Here is a 20,214-nt window from a genome sequence, read left to right as displayed (position 1 = left end):
CAAGGATAAAAATGAAATGCTAACATTAAATGCTAAAGAGTAGAAAGATAAAAATTTAACCATGTAGAAACCCAAAGTTTTGAAGCAGACACCCATAGCTAAACACTGAGCCGAACTGGAATCCACCTGCAGAGAGGGAAGAGTGATAAGAAAATGGGGGCAAGACCAGGCTACAGAAACCCACAGAGACAGCTGACCTTAACAAGGAGGAGCTAATGGACCCCCAGACTGATAGCTGGGAAACCAACATTATACCGACTCAGACTCCCTGAAAATGGGTCTCAGTTAGAAGGCCTGAGCAGTCTAAGGGACCTCTGACAGTGGAACCAGGATGTATCCCTGGTACACAAAAGGACTTTGGGAGCACATTCCCCATGGAGGGATGCTCCCTTAACCTAGAAGCAGGAGGGAGGGCCTAGTCCCTACTCCAAATGACTTGACAGATTTTGTTGATCCCTCCTGGAAAGCACCATCCTCCCTGTGGAGTTGGGGGGTGGAGGAAGAGAGGGAAATGGAGAGAGAAGGAGGGAGAGGGAACTGGGATTTATATGTAATATAAGAAAAATAATAAAAATAAAAAAAGAAACCCAAAGTTTTTACCTTTCATACTAAAGGTAAAAATGTAATAAATACAAACCTCTGGTGCTATAATACATAGTTCATTGGTTTTTCTATTAAATGGCACTGTATTTCTTTAACAGTATGCATGTCTGCATTGTGCAGGTCCTCACACCTAAGTGTAACTTATGGATTGAAAGTTATTAGTGGAAATTAATTAGATACAACATTATTGCCTTAAAATCATCAAATATAAGAGAGAAAGAAAGAGGCGGCAAGACCAGGAAATGCATTTATTTTTCTTATAAGTCATGAATAACATGCTCAGGCTACACTTTTATTTTCTAACTTTTAAGTGAATATCATAATTTTTTTTTTCTTCTGGCACATTGGTCTTATTTTCAAAGTTATCCTGGCTATTAGTAAACTCGGTGTGATCCTTCATCTAACTATCCCGAGTTCAGGAGGAAGAAAATCCCTGCAGATGTTTGATGCTCAAGAATATGAACACTTAGCAGTCAGATGAAAGAGGAGAAAAGACAGGAGGGAGATCAAGAGAACAGTGAGTTTGGATTTCTGCAGGCTAGCATTTACCTCTTCCAATGAAAGGCGCTTTGTGCTTCTTACGTCCCAGGACTCATCTTGCCTTCAGCTTACGGTGAACTGGCAATTGCCTCATCATTTCCACTCCAAATTAAGGATCAAAGTTTAAACATGCGCTTTTCCTTCTCTATTAGACAGTGATTAAAATTGCCACCTGCCTCACCTCATTCACACAATCCCCTCTCCAGGAGAGAAAATAATTCCCTGAAGAAAGAACAACATAGTTAATTAGGAAAACAAAGAGTAGTAGGGAATTTAAGGTCCTGGCTTGATTTCAGAATATAGCACTAAAGAACCTAACAAGAATAAAATGCAGTGGCGATAATATTTAAGCTAGAACATACCTAATATCATCAAGTTATGGCATATTAAGTATCTTTACCTATATCTTTAGTCCTTGAGAGATTCCAAAAAGTATATTTCTATGTTTCTTCCACTGAGTAAGAATGTAACATCCTTGAATCAAATCTATTTGGCAGTTATGAAAGGAGGGATCCCAGTCTTGACATATTATTAAACTTTGTAACATGACCACTCCACAGTATGTTTACATTTAGCATTTAATGAACCTGAATTTGGAGTCCGAATTATTTGGATTATTTAAACATAAAAAGCCACAACTACTAAAATACACAACAACTGAACATAGAGTGTCCAAGCAACACTACGTGAACACAATGGATTACATTGTGTGTGTGTGTGTGTGTGTGTGTGTGTGTGTGTGTGTGTGTGTGTGCACCAATCATACTTAAAAAACAAGAGGCCATAAATTTACGAGGGAGTGGGGGAAACGAGTGAGTAGTAAAGAAGAGAGAGAGGGGAAGTGATATATTTTAATTAAATGCTTTACTTGGAAAACTTAAAGCTTAAATGAAACAATGAATCTCACGCAATGAAGTCAAGTTAGTCACCATCACTAAATGGTCTCAGAGAATACACAATGAAATTATTAAATAGATTACATGGATCAAGGAAGGTAAACTGAAGAACTATTTATGTTTAATGTTTTCCTTTTGTTGACATTCCAGGTTCCTATTGGCCCCAACAGAAAATTAAACAGGACTTTGTTTATCGAACATAAAAGCAGCCGGGATTCAAAATAAGAGCAAACACTGATGGACAGACAGGACCACAAGAAAAGAATTCTTGAGAGAAGGTTGAGTTTAGGTAGCTCCGACTGCCTCAGAAAAACAGACTTTCATTCCTTTAATATTTGTTCTTTGCAGCCTAATCTGTGCTTTCAATAAGAACAGAATTACGCTAAACCACAGAATTACTCTAAACCTATCATGCACCTCACTCACAGCAATGTGTAATCATCTAACTTCTAGCTAGGGCCCAGCATAGTGAGAGCTGAAACAAACCCTGTAAAAAGTGATCACGTGAAGAGGGGTTGACTCAGAGGTGGTGCAGCTGGTGCCAGAGCCTATTCTAAACAGAGTGTCCCATCACGTCATCCCCTGACACTGTGAAAATGAGAAGAGGCCCAGACTCTTGGCCACTGCTATCAATAATCCAAGAGTGAGTCTGCAACGAGGAGGGATCTCTGTTGCAAAAAGCAAATGATTCCACATGGACAGAAATGCAGGTCAGCTGCTTCTGGTAACTTTGGTTCTTTTCTGACTCCGACTACTGACATTTGGCTCTTTTCAGAATCCACAGTTCAACTGGGTGCTGGGGGAGGGGGGTAGTGTACCAGTACACCACGCTTAAAAGTCTTAAACTGTGAGAAGCAGTTATGGATATGATGACTGACATGTCAAATTCAACATCCTAAACTGTGTCCTCACACACGTATAGGATCATGTTATGAGACACAAGGAAAAAAAAATGCATGAAGCAGATTCATAGCCCATGTAAAAACCACAGCCTGAACTAAGACTGAGCCAAAATCCATACCATACAGCAAAGCAGAATGTACTGCCAGACCTTCAGGCCAGCATTCATAAGTGTGTTAAACGTTTATTTGACATAATACATTCTGTTCCTTTACCAAAGGTACAAGAAAACCTCTGCCTAATAATTTACTTGTACCAAGCTAAAAGACTCACTTTTACAATAAAGGACAGAATTTTCTCTGTTCCTGGTGTTGCTTTTTAATGCAGTGACTTTTCTAAACTCCCATCTCAACTCCTGTATGCATAGGTAATTATTGAAAGGAAATGTTCAGTATTTAGTGTTAAAGGAGCAGAAGTGGGAAAAAAGACAGCATGTTTCTTGTTATCTTAGAACATTTTAGTGCCCCTTCCAGAATGGCCCCAGTGTCATGTCAGAGGGAACAAACTGGGGTTTGGATGAGTGATGGTGGACATGAGAGACACATAAAGATTAGGCTAGAAAGATGAACAGAGACCAGACAGTCCAGACTGTCACAGGTTAAGAGGGAGAGCATGTATTGTATCTCAACAGAAATGAGGAGCTATTTAAAAAAAAAAAAAAAAAAAAAGCATAAGCATAAGCACAACAGTATCCAAATTGTGTTAGTTTCTTTTCTGCCACGGTAACAAAACACTATGACCAAAGGAGCTTCTCAAAGAATGTTTACTGGGGCTTATGGTTGCAGAGGGGTCAAGTCCATTCCGGAAGAGTGGTGAACTGCAAAAACAAACAAAAGAAAGATTTCCAGAACTGGGTGGGGTTTTTGGCATCCAAAGCCTACCCACAATGAGCGATGTTAGGTTGCACCTACAACACCTCCTCAAAACCACCTCCAACTCGGGGCTAAGGATTCAAATACTGGAACCTACAGGGGACAGTCTCATTTAACCATTACAAAAATCACACTTACCTACTGTAATGTTCATTTGTTATACTGGGGATGAAGAAGGAAAGGACAGATAAAGTAGGGTGAGCACATGAAAAACAAGTAGCAGTTATGAACCTCTTCTCATGCCTGTCTAGGTAACCTAACGACTTGAAACAAGGCAGTAATAGCCACACAGATTGGTACACACTTCAAAGTGTCAGGGGACACAGCTACCCAAACTGAAAGATGAGTAAAGGAGTAATTAAGAACTCATCAGGGAAAAAGGATGGCTCAGCTATTAATGTGCTTTCCCTGTAAGCATGAGGTTCTGAGTTCAATACCCAGAAGCCACAGGTAAAAAAACAGATGGTATGACATGCACTGTACTTGATATTCTAGCACTGGGGAGACAGTGACAGGCAAATCCCTGCAGTTCCCTGACGAGCCAGTCAGTCTAGCCTATATAGTGAATTCCAGGAGTGAGAGACCTTTCTAAAATAATAATAATAATAAATAAGTAAATAAAATAGATTACACACATACATGCAAGAAGAATGTGCTAGCTTTCAAGACTGAGTCACTGGTAAATAAAGGCATAGAACCAAGATGAGGTATGAAAGGATGAAGATATATATATCCAGATTATGTATGTTGTGCTTTGTACTTATACTTATAGGACATTAAGATGAAGACCATTCAAATTATGTTGCCAACCAGCATAAAAATCTGTACTGAAGATAGATTTTGAGTAGCCTCAAGAGATGAGAAATGCAAAAGGAGGTATGTAAGGAAAGAATATTAGGCAGAAATTAAATGGCATTTTTAAAGAAGAAGAAAAGACATGAAGAATAGGGAAGCACCATGGATTCTCTTATACTATATGGCATGAAAGAGACTGGAGTAAAGCCTACAAAAGTAAATTGGAGGAAAAGCAGGACCGTGGCTTCAAGCAGCCAAGAAGGGTTCTGTAATATACAATGCTAAAGAGAAGGAACATACAGAATAAATTATCATGACTGTTTATGAACTTCTAAGAATAGTTTTAGTAGGAGCTGGAGAGATAGGTAAGTGGATGAGAACATTTGCTAGCACCTAGGGGACCCAGGTTTGGTTCCAAACACCTATGCAAAGCAACTTATAAACTGTCTATAACTCTAGCTTTAAAAGATTTGATGCTATCTTCTGGCCTACATGGGTACCTACACGCACATAACATTCACACCACACACACACACACACACACACACACACACACACACAACTTAATCAAGAATACTTTTAATAAAGAAAGATTAGTCTCAGTTTAGCACTACCAACTACTTCATAGGCAAGCTGGGAAATATGTGTATCCCACCTAAGTAGATGATGTTTAGAAGATGAAATATCATAATATACACTAAGACATAAAGTTTAAACAAAGAATACTGACTATTGCCAGAACAATTGTATTTGTTTGAGCCATGGTCAAAAATGTCAGTCCTCTCTTTTAGGGAGAGGTAAGCCAAACCAGAGGGTCTCAACCTGTGGTCACAACCACTGGAATACACTTTTCTCATGATTGTGCCCCACAGGTTGAGAATCACTGTCTTAAACCAACATCTCAACAGGAAGAGCTCACTACTAGGAAAAAACTAAAGAAAAACCATAGCTTCCCTTTCTCTTCTCCAGTCTACTGGAACTGAGACAGAAATTTCAAAACAAACCCTTCATAATCCTAGATCACTGAAGAACTGCCGTGAGGAGAGCCCTCTGGCCAACTCCCAACGCCATGTAAGATATGAGCGATCAAATGTTGTTGTAATCACTAATGAGAACTAACTGGAGTATAACAGCAAGTTGAACACAATTAGAAAGAGCAAAGTAGAGAATGTCACCTTGGGAGGCAATCGATGAGATAGTGATCACACACTGATGTATCTGCTTTAGACTTATGATGAAAAGTAACTCACGCTCTACACTAGATTTGGAATTCTCACAGAAGGTAATAACATACAAAACAGAACTTCAAATGAAGCAACGTTGACTGGAAAAGAACGTGGTGATCTGTCATTGAGAAGAAAACGCCTCCCCACACTTGGCACATAAATGGTCATCTCCTTGCATTAGGCCAAGCACACACTACACAGGTGAGTTACTAAAAGTAAGCCAAAAATAAAGTACCTCATACTATTATTTTTGCTTCAACAACATACCTGAACAGGGTAATTCATAAGAAGTAAAAATGTGTCCCCTCATAAGTCAGGACACTGAAGAGTCAAAACAAGATGGGTGAAGTTGCCCAGTGTGGGTTGCTCTGTTTCCCAGATGGCACCTTGGTCCTCTAGGGAAATACCATGTCCTCACAAGGAAAAGGGCCAAAGGGCAAAACTGCACCAGAGGTTTTTCTTGTTGTTGCTATTGGTTTTTTTTTTTTTTTTTCCAATTTTTAATTAGTCTCTAACTTTTTTGAGACTTTCTTATTTGTATACAATGTATGGTTACTGCATTTCTCCTCCTGGGCCTTCTCTTGTCTTCCTCTCATTCCTGGTGACCTGGTGACCTCTCTACCTAACTCTTGCTAACTACCTCCATCCTACTTTTATGTCTTTGCTGGTGGGTATGTACATGTCTATATTGCACAAGTGACCAATGGCTCACTACTGTGTTCATGATAGCCATAGGAAAGTCATTTAAGAGACGGAACTTTACAGCTCCCTATCTTCTGGCTCTGACAGCCCTATTCCCCATCTTCTGCACTGTTCCATGGGCCTTAGAATGGGTGACACAGATGTCCCCATAAGTCCCGTCTTTGATTAGACCATTGTCCACTGCCATAAAGATGCATCCTTGACTAGGACTTCAAGCTATCTATAGGTGTAAGAGCTTTAACTTATTCATGAGGGAGGAGCCCTCGTGGCCTACGTGTGTCTTAATGTTCTTTATACAGCACACTGCTGTTAACACCTGAATTTTGCAAAGGACACATTTCAAATCACAGCAATCAATGACCATGATGACACTATGAAAAAGTTTTTATTCTTCAGCAGTTAACAATAAAAGTCACCACTGCCAAATGCCGAATTACTATTTGACATGCCTAAATGGAACATGTGTGCTGGAAAATGACAATTACCCAGAACCAAGGACAGAGAACTATCCTGGTCACAGAGAAGCACAGAAGGGCCCGCTGGGCCAGACTTTTCAGCAAGAACATTGGATTCCCTCAATTCTTTATTCTGCCCTTTGCTTCTCTCATTAATTTTGACAAACCATGAAAGATGACTATAATTGCTTCAATCCCTGTGGAGTTGAGTGTGAAGTATACCAAAAAGAAAAAGTTAATAAATGATGTTTGTCTGCTTGTGGCCACTTAAAACTGGAAACAGGACCAGGACCCAGGCAAATATTTCTACAACTCTTATATTAGAAATTTCTTACAGATCGTTTTACAGACAACACGAGCAGAGTCACTGTAAAAACAAGGACCTCCAAGAAGGCCAGCTATGACCCTTAATCAGCCTCCTTTGTTTTGTGAATTCACTACAATAAAGTGATTTTTATATTAAAAAAAACTATTTGGTGAGAATAGATAAAGGAATGAGGCATGCAGGGGCAGAGATGAGAGTCTTTACCATGTTTCTTTCTACATAGCTTTTATTTTGATCCATGTAAATAGGTGTCATACAAAATTATAAAAATAAAAGTTGTTATTTGCTTCTGTTTGAAAAATCACATTTCAAAAATCCAAGTCTTATAACTTTAAGGATTGCACTCGAACTATCTTAGCACAGGTTTGAACATTTTGGATGAGACTTTACCAGATTCTTAATCCAAGGGCATAATGACATGTTTAAAGTGAGCATCAGCCCAGCCTGGTTACTTTGAGGAGGGTTCTCTCATTAGAATATGTAAACTCTCAAATGAGCTGCTTATAATGTCCATAAACTTTAAAAAAAAAAAAAAAATCCCTGGAGTAGAAATTTTGTCCACCAAGTTTCTTACTAGAAAGTTATTTAAGTGGATGTGATAAATAACACGACAAAGCTAGGACCTGAACTTAGGGTTTCTTTGTGTTTTCAAATCAACCCGTGTTCATAATCACCAATGTCACTAACTAGTTAGATGTTTTCCATGAATAAGAACACTGCCTATAATCTGTTGCCAGGGCAGTTCTGGTTTCCGGGCTTTAAAGAGAAGAAAACTAGTATCACAGATGTGACTACAACGGAATACTACTTGGAATGGGACCATGACGACTCCAGTTAGTATCGAAGTTACTTCTCATTTTGAGACTAAACCTAGGCTGATCGTAATCAATAAATTCCAACAGAGGGTGGCGAGCAGCTGAACTCGGGGGCTTCTGAACCGAGTGCTACAAGAAGCTGATGACCATCCACGCATGCTCTCCTGCCTCTCCTGGATCTGTAAGGTCAAAGACCCGCAAACACAGACTCTGCGAGGTGGGTGGGTTCAAGAGGGGGAGAAGCCTGTGCAACGTTTCTGGTGAAAAGGTTAGGGCACCAACAAGGGCAAACACTGGGGTTTTAATCACGTGGGCCTGAAAGGCTACACCCAGCGCCGCTCCAAAGCAAACTTACAAAGTTCGAAACGCAGGGCCGCAAACCCCTGCGTCACGTCCACTGTCACCCACGGGCCCCGGGAGCGCCCGAAGGTATGGCAGAACGGGCCGAGCGGCCCGGGCGCCGCACGCCCGAGCACGTAGCACATGGCGCGCGGCCCCGGACCCGACCGGACGTGCTGGGAGCAAGAGGACGCCCCAGGCGCAACTGACGGGGAGGCCACGCCCACCGATGATTGGCAGGCGCGAGGGGCGGGGCCGCGGAGGGGAGCAGGGCGGCGCGCGCGCGAAGGCCGGGCCGGGCTGGGCCGGCCGCGGGGACTAGGGCCGTGGCGGGTTCCCCGAGTACCTGCGCTGGAAGTCCGCGGCGAAGGGCTTCAGGTACGGGTCGACGTCCAGGAGCCGGGCCAGCTCGGGCACGTCGGCCAAGGCGGCCTCCAGATAAGCTTCCGAAGCCTTGTCCGCCGCCGGCGCCGCCATCTTCGCCGCAGCCCGAGTAGCCGAGGCCCGAGAGGGTCGAGTGGCCCGAGCCGAGTGGGAGCGGCGGGGCGGAGCCGGGCGAGCCTAGGCGAGCCGCCGCGGACTTGCCCTTTATAGCCGCCCGGCCAGGCTCGGGGGAGCCCGGGACGCACGTCCCCAGCAGAGCCCCCGCCCACTCACGCGCCCCGCACCTGCAGCCCTGCACGGGGCTGGCCCGGCCACCGAGAGGCGGGTCTCCCTCCCTCCCTGCCCCTTCCCGCCCCGTCCGAGTCTTCACGCCTGAAACATCTGCCTCCTGGCTGAGTTTTCTTTTTTTTTCCCCCAAGGGTGGTGACCAAAACAAAGTAGGAGAGTCACCGGGAGAACAGTTAAGTGTACATGACCTTAAACTATTGAGCGTTTCAATGTCGTTCAACAGCCCCCAGTGCCCCCCCCCACGTTTACTGTTGTCTCATGAAATTAACCGAGACGGGTTTTTTTTTTTTTTTTTTTTTTTTTTTTTTTTTTTTTTTGGCGATTGCGTGAATATTCCGGTGTCAGAAGCAAGAACCAGAACTTTTATACAGCCAGCAACTAATCAGAAAGGCGTTTCTGTTTCCTCAAGCTTTTCACCAACTAAACTGTCTTTAGTTGAGGAGATAAGACTAGGAGAACACCTTTACAATGAACTCCACTTTTCTGTTTAATGACCTTGATAAAGCAAGATGCTGCTAGCTCTTCTGTCCACGGTCCCAAGTATAACTTCCTTTTGTCCTTTTAGTTCGGTGGTTGCTTCTTAATACAGAAATGGCGACCATGATGGCTCACTAGGGAGAAGGTTCTTGCCAACAAGAGAGGTAACCCACGTTGTGGAAGGAGGGGATCACTCTGGCATGTTGTCTTCTGACCACCCTTGGTATATGTGCACTTATACGCAGGCGTACAGTCCTGCATACATACAGTAATTTTAATAAAGGAGAAGAATGCAGAATTGGACACCAGGAGAAATGGACCCTACTACTCAGGAGGTTGCAAGTACCTCAAAACTGGACAGGCCTGAGTTTAACTTTCTTAGTTGAAATGTAAAATCCATGAAGAAGGAACAGTACTGATCAGCTTTCAACATTTGGGGGGGGGGGATTATTTGACTTATTTGGGGAACAGCTGAAAGATAGATAATGGATGCAAGTGGCTAGAGGCCTTGGATGAAGGCATAAAGAACCTGAAATGTTTTGAAATATAACACAAGGGGGAAGCTTGAATCCCAGAAAGAACATATATAGTAGACACACAAATCTGTAATCTGAACACATTTTTTTTTCTGTTCATAAATCCCAATTTCCATCATTTCACACAGAAATTTCCACTTAGCTGGCTATGAGACCTGAACCAATAGCTTTTTCATAGCATAAGCTCTTACCATATCCCTGAATAGGAGGGGGAAAGGGAAACTGGATGAGGAGAGAAATTTAGTCAGAGCTTTCCTGAATAAACACTGCCTAAGGTGAGATGAGCTATCATTTTAAACAGGAAGGTATCACCCACACAATCCCTGTCTCTCTACTGGGGAGTTTCTCAAAATGGACTTGGTATGAATCACCTTAGTGAAAACATGCATTCTGAATTTGGGGTGCATTTACCAGAATACATTTTTAACTACTTCCAGGTTTTACATCATTTGAATAGCTAAACTGTGCACTGTAAGTTAAATAATGCCATTAATAATTTAAATGACATGCCATTTCACTTGGGGTGAAATCTGGATTTACTACCATTATTATCCAGTTTTCTTGTACTGTAGTGGCATGGATTTGCCTGGAACTGGCAGAACTCAGGGACCACTAAAGATTCTATTTTGTCTGTTGGGAATTCTCTTCCATGGGTTCTCTGTGGCTACTTTCTTTCCAGCCATCATTCGGGTTTCATTACAAGTGATAGCTCATCTCAGAATCCCTTAATTATTTCTGAGTAGACTATTTCAGCCTTTCTCATTTATGCAACAATGAACACAATGTAGGTTCTGTATTAATCTTTAAAACATAAAGTTCACAAGATCAGGAACCTAGTCTGCCCCAAGTTCCATATGTCAGCCCCTTGTCCACAAACTGCAGCTAAATGGGACTTTAAGTCATAAGTGTCACATTCTCATGGAGTAAGAGGACCAGAATTAATATTGACCAAATGTACCTCTTTCAGTTCAGGTGTTCAAGGAACGCCATTCGGTACTGACATTTAGGTTGCACCGCAGTAAGAAGCAGCCATAGAGGAAGAGTATTCCAGGCAAAGAGTTTCTGAAATGGGGAATTGAGCTGCTCAGGTAAGAAAGCAAGGGGAAAGGGAAGGAGTGAAAGGAAATGAGTGTGCATGCTGTCCAAGGAAGCAGGAGAGTACCAGGAAGTGTGGGAGATGTGGTTGATATCGTGGAGCCTATAATTAGAGGGATTTGAGCAGAAATCTAGACAGAAATAATATATAGAAGAGAAACTGGTGGTTTGAACCAAAAGTGAGACAATGATAGAATGAAGATATGGAATATATAATGAATGCCCATGGTACACAGAAGTTTTAGTTTCACAAAGATGCTGTAGTAAAGGACACAAACCTGAAGACTTAGATGAACAGGAAATCATTTCCCCTTACTCACCCACCAGAGCCTTAACCTCTCCTATCACTGGCATTTGCCCTTGCTTATGTTACTAGATGCATTCCTTCCTGTAAAGTACTCCTTAAGACCTACAGGAAATTGATTGTGTGTACCCATCAGTCCTGGTGTCCTACGAAGATGTGCTATCTTCAAGGATAAGAACTTCCTGTCTCTGGGTGGCTGTGTGCATGCCTTGACTCTTAGGACTCAGGAGGCAGAAGTATGTGACCTCTGTGAGTTCAAGGCCAACAAGGGCAGAGAGGCAGAGAAGCACAGCAGAGAAGGGCAGTGCAGAGAAGCACTGTCTACAAACAAGGAAACGAAAAGAGCTTCCTGTCTAGTGACAGTGACACTTAGGATTTGCCAATCCCAAGATGCCTCTTTAGTCAACCACTCATTGGGCGATAGCCAGTCTCTGGCTCTTTGATTTTATTTAATAACTTTTATGACTGGGAGATTCTTGTTCACCTGCACAAGTTTGCCTTCATTTGTACTCTTTGCCTGCTTTTATTATTTTCCCAGATGTTTCTCCAAGTCTGTAAGGCACCCAGAGACTAGCATTATAGAGTGAAATGTTTTTACAAAGGGTGAACTTTATCGCTGATGGCCCACTACCAACTATTTCTAGAAAGTACATATTGGCCTTGGGATTTAACATCTTAACATGTCTTAAAATAAGACATGAGGAATATCAAATATAGCATGAAAACTCCTCATCACTTGTATCAAGTGTTTCAGGGAGGGCAACTATGTTGGATGCAGCAGCGTGCTAAAAGAAAAAGTCAAGTCTCCCTTATTTAATACTGTGATCTACAGTCATGATCCCTGAGCTTCCCTGCCCTCTCATCCTAGGGTACTGTGCTAGTGCTGATGTATACCTCCTACTCTAGAAAGGGCAGGTTTTCATTCTGTGGACATGCCAGTGGGGGGGTGGGAGGAGCAGCTCTGATCTTACCTGCTAGAACTGCAGTTCAAGGCAGATTCCTAGATAAGCAGGCTCTGTGCCAAAGCCATGACCCTTACCTCTCCATCAGCCACTTTTGGCTGCTGAGAAAGCTTCAGGAGTGGGTTAAAAGTCTCTACTCCCAGTAAACTTTCTTGCTGGATAAAAATGCACACAGCATATTCTTGGGAAATGTTTGTCCAACACAGGATGAAAATATCTTCTCCTACATTGTTGTCTTGTTTACTTAGTCACTGTTGAAAGTTCCAGGCATATTTTTAGGCTCCTGCTAGTTTTTCCCCTCAGTACTCCAGCTAAGCAGAAGTCTTGTTAAATCTGCCACTGGGTGTCCTGAGTAGCACCTTTGCTTTCCTTTCCTATTGTTTCTTCTAGGTTCCTTTGGCACTTTAAGCACCAAATTTACTCGATAGTCTAAATTATTCTTACCTGTCACAACCTCCCTTGCCCCTTAAGGGTTGCATTCCATCATGGCCGTTCAGCAAAACCACTAAATCTCCAACTCAGTCCTGAAATCCCTTACTCAGTTAGCTTAACTCCACTAAAAACAAAGTCCTGTCAGGCCTTGTGCAGTAGACATCACATACCGCCCCCACTTGCCCATTTCTCTAAGCAATCATTCTTCCTCTGTAGCCTTCAGTTCTTGGCATTCTTCGTGGGACCTCAACTGTCGACAACCAGGTGCCTGTAATAGCTTCTATGACCCAGTCAATCAGAACGGTTGACTCCATACTCCCTCATGTTACACATTCTGCATGTCAAGGAGGATTGCTAGGTGCATTGCTCCGATTTCTCTGCTTCCAGAGCATTTATGCCAATCACACATCTCTGTGCCCCACAGGCTTGTGAGTCACAAGAAGTAATTTCAGGCTTTGCTAAAACAACCTTTCCTTGAGGTGGAGAGATGGATCCCCAGCAGACACATAAAAGCCAGGTGTAATGGCATGTGCCAGTAACCCCAGCATTGGGTAGGTGGAAAGAAGCGAATCCTTGGGCTTTCTGTCCAGTCTGTCGTGCAGAAATGCCGAGCTCCATTTTCTGTGAGAGCCTCTGTCTCAAAACATAAAGTGAAGGGGCTGGAGAGATGGCTCAGCAGTGAAAAGCACATACTGTTCTTACAAAGGACCCGAGTTCAGGTTCGAACACCCACATCTGAGTGCTCACAATGACCTTTAACTCCAGCTGTAGGAGGATGTGACACCTCTGGACCTGCATTTCCATTCACATCATACCCGAAAACACACATGCACATACTCATATTTTCAAAGATAAAAATAACCCTTTAAAAAGAAGATAACATAGGCTGGAGAGATGATCAGGGAATAAGAGGGCTTGCTGCTCTTCCTGAGGCCATGGGTTCAGTTCCCAATACCTATACTGTGATCCATAAATCCAGTTCCAGGGGATCTGATGCCCTCTTCTGACTTCTGCAGCACCAGACACAAATATGGTACACATTCATACATGAAACAAAAAGACATGCAACCTTTTAGCAAGAGTTTTTAAAGTAGACAATTAAGACACAGTATCAACCTCTGTCATTCACATGTGCCTATCCAAGTAAGCACAAGCAGACATGTGTACATGCTCCTACGTCACACACATGCACACATAGAGAAGTCCTAATCCAGGCAGTTCAAGTGTACGGTATTCTGCCATTGTCACATATGCACCCGTTCATTAAGACCCCCATCTGCCTGCTGTATTATGAATTGTCCCTTCCACTGTATTAAAAATTAGACCTGGAAAATAGTTTAGGTCTCTTCTGCTTTCTCCTTCCTCCTTATTCTGTATTCCCATGGGTTGCAAGTTTTTGGATCCCAGGAAGGAGTCATTATATGTTGTTTTTTTTTTTTTTTTTTTTCCCCATTATAGCTCCTTCCTTGTGTGGGCAAGATCCTTCTGTGTAGACCTACTAACCAACAGCAATGTCCTGCACAACTGCCATCACAAGCTGCTTATGGTCTTGCCCCCCCCAAAGTAGTACCTTCAAAAATTATAATATCTTCTCTAGGTTATTGGCCATTTAGGGGAGGGGGACATCCCCTCAATCTGGTAGCAACCCCCATGCATGAAATAATAACACTACCGAACATAGTGCAAAGGAATATGGCCACCTTGGGATTTTTCCCAAGGATGGTCCACTGTCAAACAGCTCTGCTTTGGTTGCGCGTCTTATCATTGTTGACAGGGAGCACTCACCTAGCATTACAGCAATGAGACACATCAACACCAAACATGGGCCAAGGGAGCCAGAGGGCCCTCAGCAGCAGCGCAGGCCCAAACATCACCATGGCCCCAGATGGCAGCACAGGCCACCAAGAATGGTATAACTCTAACAGCGACATAGCCCTTGGACACCAACATGGCCATAGGTGGTAGCCCCGACCCCAGGCAGCCTTGTGGTCTTTGGCCATATGGGTCATGGATGGCAACATAGCCCCCAGTCTTGGTAGTACCATGGACCCAGACATGGCCCTTGACAACAATCTGGGCCCAAAGGTCACCCGGGCCCTAGGTGGCAAGCAGGCCACCCACACCAGCCTGTTGCTCACTGCCTTATCTTTAGTTCTGGCTCTTTCCACAGTACATGGACCATTCTACTTCTCTTTCTCGCCAATCTCTCCACCATATATTTGCTCATCATATTGTCACCTACCCAGCTGATGGTGCAAAGAGGAGCGTGGGCCTGTGGATGCCTCCCCCAGACCAAACTGAGGATCCAGAAACTTCTGAAGTTATCGTAGATTCTTACCCATGGAATTTGGCTAGTGTGGACAGTTAGGACTGAACAAGGATTTCAACAGGATAAGGGAAATTGTTGTTATAAAAAGAAAACTGCCACAATTTCTAACATTTATAACATTAAAAAATCACTTTACCTCTGTGTCCCTTGGATTTTCAAAATGTGTTTCTTATATAAGAATATTTAGTAACTTAATACATTGATAGGGTAATATCTAGGACACAGTAGATGTTATATGAATCTTAACTGGTACACAATGAGCATTAAAAAGAAATCCAACAATTTGATCACTATATCCCTAAGATATTTAAATCTGACTGTCTTGCTACTTATAGTTCTTCTGGTTAGCAGGCACATACACATGAAAGAAACAAGATGACAATTTTATTTACTATTAAGTATTTACCAGGTAAATTTATATTTTGAAGTGCCTACTGTGTCTATGTCTTGTCAAAGTTTTCAGTAGTGTATAGTACTACCCATTAAGGTAGGTATTCATAGTATAAAGTAACTTAAAGTTGAAACTTCAACATCTTTATCCAGAATTTCATGGTGTCCACTTTTCCATTGGATTTATGAAGTATAATTGCTTATGTCCATATTAAACTCATCAGAGGATACTTACTACACACCCCCTCTGTCTCCTGCCTGGCCTCTCAGAGAACTCTGAAGAAAGTTACTGATTGAAAACGTACGTTCTGTGTGATGAATGTTCACCATGATGTGAGGTTTGTCACCCGAAACCAGAGTAAGGCAAACAACTGTTTCCTAAGTTGGCATGGAAGAGTTTTTAAACGACAGTGATTTTCAATTACTTTTGTCACAAGTTGAACGAGAGAACCAGTGACCTAAAGGTGAACAAATTCTCTGAACAGCAGGGTTTCTCCCTTCGAGCGAGCCTATTTTCCTGATTCAAAAATGGGGATTTTTATTTCACTCAGTTACACTCTTCCTTATGCCTTTATATTATCAGTGGCAGGTGTTTTGTGTCAGAAATCTCCAGTACCTTTGGATTTTCCCTTGAAATTTCTGCAAACATTTTAGGCACAAAATGATGTGACAGTGAATAGAGAGTTGAACTTACTGGTGGGGAGTTATCTTGAGAGAGGAGTGAAGTGCACTGATTGCTCAGACTGAGAGCTGGCAGTGCAGCTGTCCTCCATCCCAGAACTTGCTTCACCAGTGCCTTTTGGCCTTTGTGTTAGGTCTTCAGAAGCCTATGAAAAAGCACAGGCATGGAAAGCCTGCATAAGACACTGTACTTAAGAGAGGGCTGTGTTTGAACCCAGGTATAAATTTTGTCCAACCGATGGCCTTTGGAACTATTTTATGCAGCCTTTCATGGGCAAAAGGGGATATGAAGGGCAATAGTGAGCGTTTTTTAATCATTTGAACAAGAAAATTTATTATAAACATAGGTTTTAAACACTGCTTAACTAGTAACATTGGGGTGAAGCTCTGATCCCTGGAAAATCACCCTGGAAGAAACTTGACACCTATGAAATGGGCTCAGTTCAATGAGGACAATTTATCATAAGAGAGTTCAGACACAGAGCCCACAGGTGAAAGCTCAAAGTAGGGAACTTGGTACAGGAATAAAAACAAGCCCTGCAACTACTGGCTTCCACTGTGGCAGTTCAAATGATTTTCTTAGCTCAGTTTCTGTTTGTTTTTCCTGTCATAAAACTCTGCCTAGTGGCAACTTGTAGAGGAAAGGGTTTATTTCATTTGACAGTTGTAGTCCATCATGAAGGAAAGTTGAGGCGGGAACTCAAGGAAGGAACCTAAAGGCACAAACTGAAGCAGATCCATGGAGGAATGCTGCTTCCTGGGTCACTCTCCAAGGTTTACTCTTTGCTTTCTTGTACACCCCCAACACCACGGAAGACTACAGGATGATACCTTTCACAGTGGGCTGGGCCTTCCTACTACATCAATACTTAATCAAGAAAATGCCATCCCCACTTCCCTTGAGGCAGACTGCTAGAGCAGTGGCTCTTAACCTTCCTAATGCTGCAACTCTTCAATGTAGTTCCTCGTATCGTGGTGACCCCCATCCATAAAATTATTTTCATTGCTACTCCATAACTGTAATTTTGCTACTGTTATGAATCTTACTGAAAATATTTTTGGAGATAGAATTTCGCCAAAGGGGTCACTAGCTACAGGTTGAGAACCACTGTGCTAGAGGTATTTTCTCAGTTGAGGTTCACTCTTCCTAATTCCATCTAGATTTGTATCAATTTGACAAAAAACAAATGGACACCATTCTCCAAGAAGTGCAAGGATATCCTAATACCCAGAGCCTGTGGAGGTTCCCTTATCTATTTTAAAATAACAGATGGGTGTCACCAAGGGGATGAGGTTTCTGATGCTGATAAGGAGCCTTAGATGTCCATACAGAAGAGCACAGAGAAGATGCAGCAATGTGACTGATACTAATGATTGCAATTGCAGTGATGCACATATGGGTCAAAAAGCCAGAAGTGAAGAGTAACTTCTCCTCAGAAGCCTCCAGAGGAAGAAGAGCACTGAGAACATTTTGACTTCAGACTTTGGGCAAGAACTGTGAAAGAATACATTTTGGTTGCTTCGAGCCACCTAAGGTATGGCAATTCATTTTGGTAGACTGTAAACTAACGTAGCTCTTGATGTCAGGCTTTCAAATGAGTTTCAGATGCTTGTAAGGTCATCACTGGGTGAGTACCAACCCAAAACAACTCATTAATTTAGGAGAGCCAGGGTTGTCATACCGTACTCAATCCTGTATGTTTTTTCTTTCCTTGTTTTGTTGCTGAGCACTTAAAAACAAACCCAAGGCTTCACTACACTAAGAGTCTCTCACTAAGTCATACTTAGCAAAAACTAATATATTTCATACTACATCACTTAATACAAAAAAAAGAGAAAAACATGAGTTAACTTTAAAAAGAAATGGTTTGACTGGATACTAGGAAAAACAACTGTGAATAAAACTGTGCTGGAATTGGTATATTCATTTTTCTTTTCACTGTGATGAGGCTGGGAACACTTAAGACTGTTTGCACTGTAGATGACTTCTAATTGGCCTTACTAGTAAAAACCCAGGGTCAGATATTAGATGGTGAAAGCTACAAGGTCAGAGAGTAGAGCAGCAATAGAACTCTTACCTCAGTTTGCACAACACACTTTTTTTTAAAAAAAAAATTTCATTTTATATACCAACCCAATTCCCCTTCTCCCCACTTCTCCTGCCCCCCACCTCCCCCTTTTCATCCCTCATCCACTCCTCATAGGGGATAAGGCCTTCCTTGGAGAGTCATCAAAGTCTGGTATACCAAGTTGAGGCTAGACCAGCCTCCCCTCATCCCCCATATCAAGGCAGAGCAAGGTATCCCACCTTAAGCAATGGCTCCAAATGCCAGTTCACGTACCTGGGATAGGTCCTGGTGCCACCGCCAGAGGCACCCCTAACAGATCAAGTCACATAACTGTCACCCACATTTAGAAGGCCTAGTTTGGTTCCAAGAAGATTCCCCAGCTGTCAGCCCATAGTTCATGAGCTCCCACAAGCTCAAGTCAGCTGTCTGTATGGTTTTCCCCACCATGCTCTTGGCCCTTCTTGCTCATATGATCCCTCTTAACTCTCTTCAACTGAACTCCAGGACATCAGATCAGTGCTTGGTTGTGGGTCATTGCATCTGCTTCCATCAGTTAATGGGTGAAGGCTCTATGATGACAAATAGGATACCATGATAGAGGAAGCCATTATGAGGTTAGGGAGAAACCTGATGCCAGAGAAATTCCCAGGAATCCACAGGATGACCCCAGCTAAGTTTCCTAGGAGAAGGGGACTGAACAGGCCTTCTCCTCTCGTCAGATTAGTGACAGCATATGTACTTTTGGTCTCAGTCCCCCAGACAGCGGAAAAGCTGGGAACGCTCCTGAAACAAGTGTGGTGTTTTGAATGAGATTGCCCACCTTGAGCTCGTTATTGACTATTTAGTTCCCAGTTGACTGAGCCATATGGGAAGAATTGGGAGCTGTGCCTTTGTGGGAGGAGTTGTGTCACTGGAGATGAGCATTGAGATGTCAAAAGCCCACACCATTGCAAGTTAGTGCTCACTTAGATGCCGGGCCCCATCCTACCCTCACTTTCTGCCTCTGTCGCATGCCTATGCACCAGACACAGGCTCTCAGCTGCTGCTCCAGTACCATGCCTGCCCTCTGACATGTTCCCAACCATGACAGTCATGAACTCACCCTCTGAAACTGGAAGCAAGTCCAGCACATGAGTACTCTATTTACATCACTCCCAACCCTTCTACCCATCAAACCCCTCTCATGCTCAAGTACCCTCAGATTTGTGGCCTTCAATTATTTTTCTTTCTTCAATTATTGTACACACACTAATGTAAACACACACACGTGCATATACATATGTAACCTGCTGACTCCATTTGGCATTATTTGTATGTATATGTATTTAGGGCAGACCCCTGAGGATTGAGTAACTATCAGGGGCCTCGTCCCTAGAAAAAGATAATTAAACTCCTCTTAGCAGCCATTAATTGGCTATAGTTCTATACCTAAGAGCGGGACCCTGTGAGATTTACTCAATCCTCATTGGTATTGTATGTGGATCTTGTTTAGGTGACCATGTTTTTGAGACTTCTTAGATGGAGCTTCCATGTCACATACAGAAAGCACTATCCCACTGCAGATGTCCTGGTCATCTGGCTCTAATAACCTTTCTGTCCACCTTTCTGTGATGTTCTTGAAGCTTTGGGCACAGAAGTTGCATTGTCAATGTATCAGTTAGGGTTGGGAACCTCACAGTCCATTGTTCTCAGCATTTTGACCAACTGTAGATTTCTATCTACTGCAGAAAAGAAGCTTCTTTAATGAGGGTTGAAACTACATTTGTCAATGTGTATAGGGATTTTTTTAGAATGGAGTT

General features: G+C 42.6%; 1 protein-coding gene across 1 annotated transcript in view; it reads right to left on the bottom strand.

The window, feature by feature from the left end:
- Nucleotides 1-9,090, bottom strand: part of Gbe1 (1,4-alpha-glucan branching enzyme 1) — a 215,415-nt gene extending 206,325 nt beyond the window's left edge. The window contains exon 1 of the mRNA XM_051191744.1: nt 8,815-9,090. Within this exon, the coding sequence (XP_051047701.1) occupies nt 8,815-8,945 (131 nt within the window). The 5' untranslated portion in view covers nt 8,946-9,090. The remainder of the gene's footprint in view (nt 1-8,814) is intronic.
- Nucleotides 9,091-20,214: the final 11,124 nt, after the last annotated feature.

This window comes from Phodopus roborovskii, unplaced genomic scaffold, assembly GCF_943737965.1.
Source record: "Phodopus roborovskii unplaced genomic scaffold, PHOROB, whole genome shotgun sequence".
Classification (NCBI taxonomy): domain Eukaryota; kingdom Metazoa; phylum Chordata; class Mammalia; order Rodentia; family Cricetidae; genus Phodopus; species Phodopus roborovskii.
This window is presented reverse-complemented; position numbering and strand designations above follow the sequence as displayed.